Consider the following 12,957-nt stretch of genomic DNA (forward strand, 5'->3'; position numbering starts at 1 on the left):
GATTGGAAGACTCAACATGAGAAAGCTATCAATTCTCTTCAAAATGATATAAAGGTTTAACACAGTTCCTATTAAAATCTCAGCAAGATATTTAAGTACAGATTTTTTTAATATTTATATGGTAAATACAGGTAAGATTATTCTAAAATTCATATGGAAAAACAAAGGAACTGGAAAAGTTAAAAACTGTTTTGATAAAAATAAACTGGGAGAAAAAAAAAAAAACAAACGGGAGGAACCAGTCTATCCAACTTCAAGACATATATAATTATATAGCTACAGTAATCGAGACTGTGATACTGGCGCAAAGACAGACACACAGATCAGTGGAATAGAAAAAAGAACACAGAAAACAGACCAACATAAATACACCCAAATGAATTTTGAGAAAGGTAATTCAAAAGAGGAAAGATGGATTTTCAACCAAACGTTCCAGAGCAACTGGACATCCATCAACAAAAAAATAAACTTTGATCTAAATCCCATTCGTTATATAAAAATTAATAGATCACAGAGTTGGGGCTCCAAGGTGCCGCAGTCAGTTGAGCAGTCTTGGTTTTGGCTCAGGGCATGATCTTGGGGTCATGGGATCAAACCCCACATCAGGCTCCCTGCTTCGTGTGGAGTCTACTTGAGACTCTCTCTCCCTCTGCCCCTCCCCACACTCTCTCTCTAAACTAAATAATAAATAAATTAACCTTTTAAAAAAAATCACAAGACTTAAATATAAAACAAAAAACTATCAATTATTTTGGAAAGGACATTTTGGGATCTGAAGCTAGGAAAAGAGTTCTTCTGTCTCAGACTTAATACTAAAAACACAATCCATAAAAGGGAAAAATTAATCAACTGGACTTCATCAGTATTTAAAACTTTTCATCTGTGATAAAGAGATAAAAACAGGCTGGGATAAAGTATTTGCAAACCACCTATCTAACAAAGGACTAGTACCTATATATAAAGAAATCTCAAAACTCAAAAGGTTAAAAAAAAAAAAAAAAAAAGCAAAGAGTCTAACCAGAATATGGGTAAAAAACCATGAAGAGATAGTTCACCTAAGAGAATAAACAGCCAATAAACATATAAAAAAATGTTCAACATCTTTACCCATCAGGGAAATGCAAACCAAATACTATAATGAGATATTGTATACTCTATACACTACACAACATGTGAAGTGGCTAAAATAAAAAATAGCAACATCATCAAATACTGTCAAGAATGTGGAGAAACCAAATCACTCATAGATTGCTGCAGAAATACAAAATGGTCAGCCCTCTGGAAAAGTCTGGCAGTTTCTTTAAAAAACTAAATGTGTCGTTACCATATAATCTAGCAGTTGCACTCCTGGATGTTTGTATCTCAAGAGGAATGAAGAGTTTGTTATAACAAAAGCCTACCCATAAATGTTTAACAGCTTTATTATAATAGCCAAATAGGCGGTGCTTGGGTGGCACAGTCAGCTAAGGGTTCAAGTCTTGATTTCAGCTCACCTTATCATCTCAGGATTATAAGATCGAACCCCGCATCGGGCTCTGAGCTCAGTGAAGAGTCTGCTTGAGATTCTTCCTCCCTCCCCCCACCCCCACTTCCCCACCGCACATACTCTCTCTAAAATAAATAAATCTTTTTTTTAAGATTTTGTTTATTTGACAGAAAAAGACAGTAAGAGAGGGAACACAGCATGGGGAATGGGAGAGGGTGAAGCAGGCATCCCACTGAGCAGGGAGCCTGATGCAGGATTTGATCAGGACCAAGCTGAAGGCAGATGCCTAATGACTGAGCCACCCAGGTGCCCAAATAAATCTTTTAAAAAAATAATAATAGTCAAAAATGGGAACAACCCAGATACCTTTCATGGATGAATGACTACACTATGATATATCCACATCACTGATGTACTCTCAGTTAAAAAAACAAAAAACACCACCCACTGACACCATGTAACAACTTGTATCAATCTTCTGAGCAGGATGCTGAGTGAAAAAAAAATTAGCTGGAAATGAATTCCATTTATGTAACATTCTTGAAATAACAAACTATAGAAATGGGAGTAGTGGTTGTCAAGTGTTAAGGAGTAGGTACCAATGGGAAGGAAATGCATATGTTTATCTAAGGGCAATATGAAATAGAAATGTTTTTAATCTTGACTATATCAAAGGCAATATCCTGGCTGGATACTGTACTACAGTTTTGCATGAGATTACCAGTACTGGGAAACTGGATAAGGAATACATAAAATCTCTATTATATCTTACAGCTGCATGTGAAGCTACAATTATCTTAAAGTAAATTTAATTAAAAAACACATCCATGTGTTTTGGGGTGGGTTTTTTTTGTTGTTTTTTTGTTTTTGTTTTTGGTTTTGGTTTTTAAAACCATGTGTTTCAATTAAAACACAGAGTCCTCAACTTGGAAGCACACTTTGTCTCTCCAGCTGCAATCCCTAAAACATCGAATAAATGCTTCTGATTGTTTTACCAGAAACAAAACAAACAAGCAAACAAAAAACCCACAAATGCACAGTCCTGATCCCATGTACCTTACATTCTACAGGGATGTAAACAGATCATTAACAAATATATACAGAGCCAGGCAGCAACAGATGTTGCAAAAGAGAATAAAGGGAAAGGGTAAGGGGACTGAGTGTGGAAAAGGAGTTAGTATGCTGGAAAGAGGTCACAGGGTGTATTTGGTAAAACACTATCATGATACTGGTTAACACAGTCAACCAATTTCAAGTTATAAACAAAGATTTCAAAAGCAGAAATGAAGAATCAACAAATATCTTTTATAGCATTCTCTCCTCATTCTAATCTAACTTGTGCACCATCCAAATTTTTAAGGGATTAACATAAAATATGGTATGACCTTTTCTCCCACATTTTTAACAGATCTTTATCATTCATGGAATCAACTCCACTTCAGCAGAACATTGAAGTACAGTCTTCCAAGACTACTGCCATCACCTTTTTATGGGAGGGAAACTGAAGTACAAAGATGATAAGGAATTCACCTGCCTAGTTAACCAGCTGGGTAGCTAGAACTGAGGGGGTCTTGAGCATTTTGTTTACATCCCTATGATATTAGTAATCATTCTGCCTTATAGTCAAACAATTTTCATTGGACTGCCCTCCCCCTACACTGAAATTGTAAAGTACTATGGGAGAAACCTACAAAAATGCCTTATACATACATACATGCATACATACATATATATATATGTATGTGTGGGTGTGTGTGTATATATGTCCTGTAAAACTGGAATGTTTTCTACTATGTGTGTGTGTGTGTCCTGTAAAAATGGATTGTTTTCTACTATTATGCAAACTGACATTAAATAATGACCATCTTACAGAATCTGGAAGTAATGGCTTCAAGTAGAATGGAACGAGCTACCTTGAATTTCTCCCTGAGGATCTTTGTAATACCACTTCTGCATTGCTTCGTGCATCAGCGGAACAGACACTCCCTTAGCTCTGTGCTCTTGCAGTTTCGACGCCAGTCTCTCATCATCTAGTGCACTGTCTTGGAGATAAGCCACCATCTTCTCAGCTTGCTAATAGGAAAAAAAAAAAAAGGATTGAGGAAACAAATGATCCCAAATTAATACTAGAACATATAATAAAAATGCCTACCTTTTTTTGAATGATTTGGCCTGTGAAAGGTATTTCAAAGCAAGAAACATAGCAGGCAACCATTTACTTCTTCCAACAAGGTCATATAGTATGTACTACCCCCATTTTATGGAGGGGTAAACTAAGGCCGAGAGAGGTCAAATCTTGCTCAAAGTTTCAAAACTTTTAAGCAAACCGAACAGATTAAAACACAAACTGGTATGGATGAAAATCCAGGCTTCTAATCAACACACTAATAAGATTACTTTTTAAACTAATAAGCCACTGGTCAATCCTGAAGCAAATAAACTAAACCTGTAAAAACATGGGTGTTAATACAACAAAGACTCAATTAATATGATTACAAATAAAATTTTTTATAAGTTTTACTAAGACACTGCCTTTTCTCCCTCTCCTTGAGCATTTCCTGCCACCAAAAACTACCCCACCCTGAAAGAGAAATTCTTCTACAGAAAACAAGCTATCATTTACTTTGTATACAACAAAGGTATATCTTAGGAAAATCTAGAGACATAAATAAAATGTTAAAATTCTGAGTTTAACTATTTTTCCAGTTATATTTTAGGCAAAAAATACAGAAGACGCTATGCCCATCCACAGCTGCTTGTATTTGCCATTTTTGGCATTCCATTAATTTCCAAAAAGAAAAAAGAAAAGCAAACAGCTAAGGGCAACCTCAAAAGAGAAAAAATAACCTGACACAATGACTACTACATAGCAGAAACTTATAAGCATGAAATGATTTGAAAGACAATTACTCACACAAAAAAATACGAGATTTACAAACAACTTTTCCAGTACATAAAATCTAATGCACAGAAGTTCCATTTCTAAATATTCATTTAAAGCTTCCAAATTTTATGGTAGTTTGAGAAAGAAAAAAAGGATTACAAGATTTTTACCTGCTCCAAATGTTTGAGACCCTCTTCATCATCTGGCTCTGTGGAAACACTGCCCATCCCAGGAGCACCTACGACCGGCGTTTCAACTGGCCGGAGGGCAGGACTTGGATTGGTAACAGGCGGTGGAAGTATGAGAAGAGGAGAGGCTGTATCTGAAGGAATCTGTGACAGGGGCTGCTGGACATCAGAAACTATTTCTAAAGGAAAAAAACATGGAATATAGAGACTCTTTTTCAGATTTTATTTTTTATAGAGAGAGAGAGCAGGGGGAAGGGCAGAGGCATAGGGAGAAGCAGGTTCCTCGCTGTGCAGGGAGCCCAGTAGAGTCTTATGAAGAATGTATCACCAAGTTGGGCCACTCACTAAATGGGCTCAACAGAAATATGGATCAGGAACACTGCAGCTACTTCTTATAGAGAAGTGTAGTATTTCTCCCTACGATGACAGAAGTACCTCTACAAAATGACACAACATAAGGATTAAAAAAGGTATCTAGGGGCGCCTGGGTGGCTCAGTGGGTTGAGCCGCTGCCTTCGGCTCAGGTCATGATCTCGGGGTCCTGGGATTGAGTCCCACATCGGGCTCTCTGCTCGGCAGAGAGCCTGCTCCCCTCTCTCTCTCTGCCTGCCTCTCCATCTACTTGTGATCTCTCTCTGTCAAATAAATAAATAAAATCTTAAAAAAAAAAAAAAAAGGTATCTAGAAAGTGCCTGACTGGGTCACTAGAGCAACTGCCCAACAGCTACACAATTTCCTTTTGAGAGCAAACTATCAGTCCAATCCCTTCTTTATAACATGTCTCCACCAGCAGACGATTAACAAAGCACTGCAAATCTTCTCAAAAATATTGTAACTCATCATCAAAACTTTGATTAAGTGCATTGGCAATTATCTTGAATAAATACCTATTTCAGGTGATAATTAATGTATTTCAAATCATTATTCTTTAGGATAATGAAGAGCATTTGGGAGTTTACCTAGACAGGTCAGCAAGTTCTTCTCAATATAAACACAGACTGCAAAAGAGTTCTGTGTTGGTCCCTATTTCTAGCCTCTCAGTATGTAGGCTCCTAAGAAGGGAGGGGGATGGGAGTAATTAGATACAAATGCAGTTTCTCCTTTGAAACCTTGTTTGCTCAATTACAGACAGCTTCTCCAAATCCCTGCCCCTCTCAGGAACACTTTCCTCTCTCTGCCAAACTTCTTAAAAGAACAATTGATCCACCACAACCACCACCACCCCTGCTACACTGTGACTTCCACTTCCAACCTCCAATACAGCTTCTCTCTCACAAAGAAGCAGTGACTCAAAGTCCCCAAACCCAATGGCTTTTCCCAGTCCTCTCCATCTGACCTTAGCAGCCCAATCCTGAATTGAAACCTCCTCCCTTCCTTACTGTCCTTCACTATAGGCCACTCTTGCCTATGAAGATTTTCTCTGGCTACTCTTCACCTATCCTCTAAAAATAGGAATTTTGCCCTAGATGACTAATATGCTTTATCTCCCTTACAGACTATCAATCTGCAGTTTCATCTTTAATGGGTATCTACGAAGCTTTCTCAAAATACACGTCTGGATTCCGTCCTAAAATCTCCTAGAATAAGGTCCCAGGCATCTACATTCAAGAGAATGAACCACAAGTAATTTGGGGGCAGATCATAACTGAAAAATGACTACTACATATCAAACAGGTCTCAAAATGGACAAGTCCCACAGTGCCTGACAGAGATTCAAATATTTGAAATCACTCACTAAGCTTTGCTCTAGACATAGAACTCTAAAAAGATACCCTTAGTTTAAGCCCTATAAATATTAGTCTATAAGGCAAAAAAGATAATAGATGGTCTATTAGGCAAAAAGGATAACACACAGATCTTTATCATATTGTATTGCCATGTCAAGAATAGTGCTGGTTGTTTAAGAACCAAGAGAAGATCGCTAATCAGCTCAGGAATTTGGGGTGGAACAGAGTTCCAGGCACAGAGAGGAGCATGTGCTAAGGCATGGAGACAAAAGAACAAGGCCTTATATGGGGTGGGCCTAAGGGTCTGTGAGGGTGGGGAACAGAGTATGAAGGAGACAGAAATGGCACTGAAACTGTACAGAAAGAAGCAGGCATATGCCAGGTCATACAAGGACTCAAATGCCATGTTAAAGGCATGTTCCTATGGTGACTCAACGAATTAACCCTTCAACGTCAAGTACTACAATGTCATTTTTAAGTATGCACAAGAAGGAACATGGAAGTAAACATTAAAAATGCCTACTAAGGTATACGAGCAAATTAAAACAGGAACACTGGAGAAGGGGATATACTTTAAACTTATTCTTTAGCAAAGGTGGTAGGACTTCCACAGATCCATCCATGTTCTTTCTGGCCTCTCTTAGAACAACAGCAATTTGGTGTGCCTTCTGGACACACATCCAACCACTATATGAAAGGAAGGTACCTGTCTGATGTGGGGATCAAATTACTGCAGAGGATCCTAAACCCTGTCCGCTCAACCAATACCAAGGTGGCTGTGTCATAACATCCTAAGTAAGATTCCCGAGTTTCTAACTCTGTTTTGGTGAATTTGGGGAACAACAAAACATGGGAAGCAGCGTTTGAGGGGGTTCACTGGTAAAATAATCTATTCCAGTAATTTACCACTGGGAGAGGTTCTATAAGGCATAAACAGAATCCTATCTTATCAGTGATCACTGGCCTGCCTGAGCAGAATCCTGTTTTAGCTTGTCTACTCTCATAAATACATACCATCCCCTCTGCTGGGCACTTTGGTCGGTAGGCTAGTTTCTGTCTGATTCTCTTCCTCAGCTTTTTCCGTTTGTTCAGTTTGGGGTTCCTCTTTCCTCTCAAACTGTGGTGCTTCCTGAGGCTGATGGTCTGAAGGAGTACCTGGTCTAGCAGACGATGAGGAGGTCTGGGATATTTCCTCACTGGCTTCTGTAACATGAAGCATTCTTAAGTTAACAACTTGGGAAATTCTGAGTCTGATGAAAACAAGAAGGTAAAAGACAAAAATGAGCCTTACCTACTCCCACTCTATCTGTCTTCTCTCCCTCTTTCCTATTTGTCTTATCAGGTTCTTTGGCTTCTTCATTATGGCTGCTCTCAGAGTCAGAGCACTCCCCACCTTCCTCTACAGGCCGGAAGTCCATTTCCTGCTCTTCTGGAATTGGCTCTTTCTGTACTTTCTGTGTTAAGAAAATAAAGCCAAAGGTCAACCTGGTGGTAGGTCAATGCCTGTTTTAACATTTAAAACAAATTTCTTACCTTTAGAGAGAGGAACGCTCCAGAGGAGTCAAATGTGCCCATCTCTTCTTCAGCATCCTCTAAGCACCACTCAGGCAAGCTATCCCGGTCATCATCTATGCTTCCACTGCCAGAACGCACCCTTCGGTAACCTCGTTCATCATCCCGATCTCGAAAATCAAACTCAAACCTTCGCCGTCGCTCCATGTGTTCCCGCCAGCCTGCAGAACGAGGGCCATCTGGGATGAGGAGGAGGATACAAACCTTAGAAAATTTTTAGGACAGTACTTGAGAAAAAAAAAAAATCAAAATAGGAAATAAAGAAGAAAACTATGCCTGGCTGTGAATTCAAATGATCAACCTACTAAAGAGAAAATTAGGCAAAGTAAATGAAATTCAGAGCTCAGCATACATATGACATCACTAAGTAGCAACAGGAGTTATCGTTGGTGAGTACTGAGCCATATCAACTCCTCTAAAGCTCTGAAAAATAAATTTTAAACAAATTACTGTTAAAGGACACTTAATTTGAAGTATACACTTTGGATAAGCTTTAGGTATCTGACTGAAATGTCAATTAGCCATTCACATGGCATACTCTTAGCCCAGGCTTATAATGCTGGTCATCTTCCCATACTAAAGTCTATGCCTTCCCTCTGGCAGGCCTTAATACGTTTCTTTCTTCTCTCAAAAATGATGTATACCACGAACTCCCTGTGGCAAATCCTAATATTAAATTTATTAAGCCTACTTGCAAGGGCCAAGATTCCATTTGTAATTCTGATTCCCCCAAAAAAGGCATGGAATTATAGCACTGACAGATGTCAGAGATTTTATATACCCCACTATCCTAATTTTATAGTTTAAGAAACAAAAACTCTGACAGAAGTAACTTGCACAGTGGCAAAGCAGAAAAAGAATCTAATTCTGCATCTTCTACTGCTTTTTCCACAACAGCATGCTTACTTTCCTTTCCCTTTATTCTCATCTCTTAACTCTCCCTAGGGAGTTTTTATTTCTGTGTAATACCCCCAGGGACATTCCTAAATCCACCCTACCATACTGTTTATTACATCTACTTTCCAACAGAAAAAAGACTGCCTAAGAATAAAGGATGCCAGTTGAGGTATTTTGTTTTTTTAAGAAAGGGGAACTCTTGTTAATATCTGATAAACCCAAGTCTAAGAGAGTCTTTAAAAAAGAAGCAGGTTTTCAGCTTTCTCTGTGGGAGATACACAAAAGAAATGAGACAAAAAGTTCAATGTTCTTACTACTGAGGCCCAATTTGCTAAGACCAGCAATCTAAAACAAACCGAAAATAAGAAGGCAAAACACTAAAATGCCCAGTAGAGGCACCTACTTACAAATCACTCACAAATGAGTTAAGAAAACATTATTCCCATGCTCCCCCATTCTTCACTTAGAACTATTACATTGTGAAAACTAAAGAACTTTACACCCAGGCTGCTTAAATGCAAACCTAGAATCATTACTCAAAAGACGTACTCATGACCAAATGTTGAATTCCAGAGTACTCTCTCTATTACTATCATTTCTGAAGTCTGCTAAGTATGCACCATGATAGGAATCTATCCTTCTAGGCATCTGGCTCATGTTTTCCTCTTACTGAGTTTCTTAAGTTCAGCTCCCAGAGTGGATGCTTTGCTGTCCTTAATCGTCCCATCTCCCATACATATCCAGTTTTCAGCCCTACTTAAAACAAATGTAGAAATCCCTAGCTTATAAAGACTAACCACTGCTTTTTAACGTCCTCCCAATAACAGAATAAAAGTTTGCTACAATTTTTATACTATAAAAATTAGTCAAAATCATTATATTTAAACTTTTAATCAAATCATAAAATAACTATAATCTAAGAAATGTTAAGAGTAAAACAACTGATATAATCAGACAACTTTTAAGAATGCTGGGTTGAAAAACTAGATGGTATTCTTTTTTAAAAATGCTTATTTCCAGTGTTTTTTCAGCCAGCCCTGTATATTATATACCCCAAACTGTCTTTTAAAAATATATCAGTAAAAAATTGGGGGGAAATTGCTAAGTTAATGACAAATAAATCAGACATGAAAATCAAATCAGAGACAAAGATTTTTAAAAGACAACATATGTCCAAATCAAAGTTGGGGTGAGGAGGGTCAGTGGTAGAAAATACATTAAAATTTTACTTTGTTTAACTAACTCCCTTTAATAGAATCGACATCAGACATTTGGCCTCACAAACACTGTTGGTCTTCCAAAACATTCACCTTGTTTGTTTTTGATCCGCTGGAATTTCTCTTCTCGCTCAGCCCGGACCCTGTCCATTCTTTCACTGAATGCTTGTTGGGAACATAGTCTACAAACCCTTTTGCTTACAGGCAAGCTCAGCACAAAATGCTGTGATACCTTGAAGAGAACTAATATCTGGTTGCCCAGCACACAGACTCATGAGAATTACCTAGATAACTGTGATGTAAACAATGCCCACTCATGACAGAAAACTCACCCAAGAGTCAGCCATGAGGAGTTGGCATAAAAGCATCAAAACTATATACAAAGATTAACTTCACTATGTGTCCACCTATCCATAAACCTAAAGCACTCTGATTGCTTTTATAATGTTTACTTGGGCTGAGATTAGTGACTTTGCTAATAACTTGATTTTAAAATGTAAATGAAAACAGTTTGATTATGATTTTTTCTACTAAAAGTATGCTTCTCTGGCATATGGTTGATAGCTAAAATAATGTTGTGCACATGAAATTCATAAGGCAAATATACACTCTTTGTGCACTCTGGTTCTGCATGACCCCACGATTCAAACTACAGTGGCATCTGATTATCATGAGGCATGGAATCAGCACTTTGGTAGGGGATGAACTTTGACACAAAGCACCAGTGTCTTCAATTACCAGCATATCTAATGTCAGGGAAGAACAGTTTGAAGCATTCTTAAGAGTCAAACAGAAGAACTTACAAAACCACTAATCACTACTATTCTCTCTCTCTCTCCTAAAGTTAGGACAAAAGAATGAACTTATGATTATGTTTTTGACCTGGGCTTAGAGTTTATCCTTCAAATAAGCATAAATCACTTATTCGGGACCAAAAAACCCTGAAAGAATACATCTTTTATTATACAGGAAAAGCACCCACTTTAGGGAAAGCACATATTCCTTAGTGAGCGTATAATTACATATTTGTAAGTTTTAAAGCATGCTGAAAAAATACAACAATTCGGTGTTAGATAAAACTGAAGGAGACCCTCTCACGGTTTTGCAAAGATAGGTGCTTTCCATTAAACCACACTACTTGCTCCAGAAAAATAAACATGATTTTCATCAACTGAAGAGATATGGGGGAATCTTCGTGCTGAAATTTTTTTGTATTGATAAGAGTGTGATGTGATGATGCAAGTGTGTGACATAAATAACTAAGTCCTTTTTTTTTTTTACTTTACCTATTCATCTTTCTTGCTTGATTGGTAACAATGTCCACTAAATACTCCCTTATTTTGTTCCCTGCACTCACTCAGTAGGAGCCTTACCAGGGCTGTGGGGCCGCCACCTCTCTCCGTCACGTCTCGGTCCAGCTAATCGCCAACCTCCATCTTCATCTTCTCCATTTTGTTCTTCTCTAAAAATACGCCAGTTTTCACTTTCTGATCGTATAAATTCATGCTTTCTTCCCACAGATGTTGGTCCACCTTCCTCAAAATTTGGTCTCCCTGTAATGAAAATAAGGAAACATGTGCCTCAGCCAATACGGACTCTGAAAACAGACCAGACGGCTCAGATCACGCTTTTGTGCAGACGTGCCTACCCCAATGCTCAGGAAGCATGAGTAACAGAACTGCTGCGGACATAAGCATCTAGTACTAGTCATAATTCTTAAAGGCAACAGTCACAGACTGGGCAATTACTTTTTATTTTTTTATCTTTTTTTTTTAAGATTTTATTTATTTATTTGACACAGAGATAGAGAGTGAGCACAAGTAGGCAGAGCGGCAGGCAGAGGGAGAGGGAGAAGCAGGCTTTCCATGGAGCAGGGAGCTGATGCAGGGTCTCAGAGCTCTGGGATCATGACTTGAGCCAAAGGCAGATGCTTAACCGACTGAACCACCCAGACATACCTGGGCAATTATTTTTTAAACAAATAATGTGTGCATTATAAAAAGGGGATGCAATGAAAAGTTAACCAACCTACCTTACCAGCACATACTACTTTTTTAAAAGTCATACAAGAATTTTCAATTATATGATGCATCTTTACTTATTTAATTAACTTCTACTGGCAATTTGCCCAAATAGAGTATCTATAAAATTCAGCCTATATTTTATTATAAAAAACACTGTACACTCAAAAGTAGACAATGTGAACTATAATTTTTTCATTTTCATTTACTCTAACATCTATTACATTATAGGCATAAAACAAATTGCTTTTGGACAGAATGCAAAACTAAGTTATGTGCAACCTAATGCCAGTCAAGGGTTCCATTAATGATGAAAGAAAGCCTGGTATACTAAGTGAACTAAATTGGTACTTTCAAAAGATAATTCCGAACTGTGCAAACAAATTATTTCTTTACTCACCATCCCACATGTGCTAACATAAACAATTCAAACAGATTATATAAAATCTCACATTAAATTAGTTAAAAACCCAGAACATACACTGGTATCTTCCATTTATGACCTACGGTTAACTATACTTCAGTGACAACCTCAATTCCTTGTACTAAACCACCAAAAAAGTGAAAGAAAGTTGTACAGTTGCATCTGAAAATGAGGGAATTCTAATTTCTGGTCATCCTCTTAAGTTCCACTTCATATATTAAGATTCAATATCCTTTTTGCCCAAACACTTACTAGGTTATTACCACAAATATTCTATTGAAAGATAAAATATCTAGAAATCTGCTGGGCAAAATGCTACCTGCTTTCTTATTACAGCAGGCAGCCTCTAAGATAGTCCCCAACAAGCCCGGCCTCCTGGCTATTGTGGAATCCCTGCACCTAAAGTGTGGACTGCACTTACTGGCTAGCTCCCAACAAACGGAACACAGCAGAAGTGATAAGATGTCAATGCCAATATTAAGTTAAAAACAACTATGACTTCCATCTGGGATGCTCTCTCCATAGCAATCCAACTGCCATG

General features: G+C 37.9%; 1 protein-coding gene across 16 annotated transcripts in view; it reads right to left on the bottom strand.

Moving 5' to 3' along the window:
- The window catches only part of GIGYF2 (GRB10 interacting GYF protein 2), a 150,688-nt gene that overhangs the window by 51,568 nt on the left and 86,163 nt on the right, over positions 1-12,957 (bottom strand). For 8 of the 16 annotated variants that reach the window (XM_082690613.1, XM_082690611.1, XM_082690620.1 and 5 more), the window contains 6 exons: positions 11,345-11,524; positions 7,819-8,018; positions 7,577-7,739; positions 7,300-7,488; positions 4,541-4,737; positions 3,400-3,559 (listed from right to left, as the gene is read on the bottom strand). In XM_082690613.1, coding sequence (XP_082546739.1) covers positions 3,400-3,559; positions 4,541-4,737; positions 7,300-7,488; positions 7,577-7,739; positions 7,819-8,018; positions 11,345-11,524 — 1,089 coding nt within the window. Of the gene's footprint in view, positions 1-3,399; positions 3,560-4,540; positions 4,738-7,299; positions 7,489-7,576; positions 7,740-7,818; positions 8,037-11,344; positions 11,525-12,957 lie in introns of all 16 variants that reach the window. The other 8 variants (XM_082690609.1, XM_082690622.1, XM_082690616.1 and 5 more) reach the window with 1 other exon arrangement.

Source organism: Mustela nivalis (genome assembly GCF_964662115.1).
Source record: "Mustela nivalis genome assembly, chromosome: 11".
Taxonomy (NCBI): Eukaryota; Metazoa; Chordata; class Mammalia; order Carnivora; family Mustelidae; genus Mustela; species Mustela nivalis.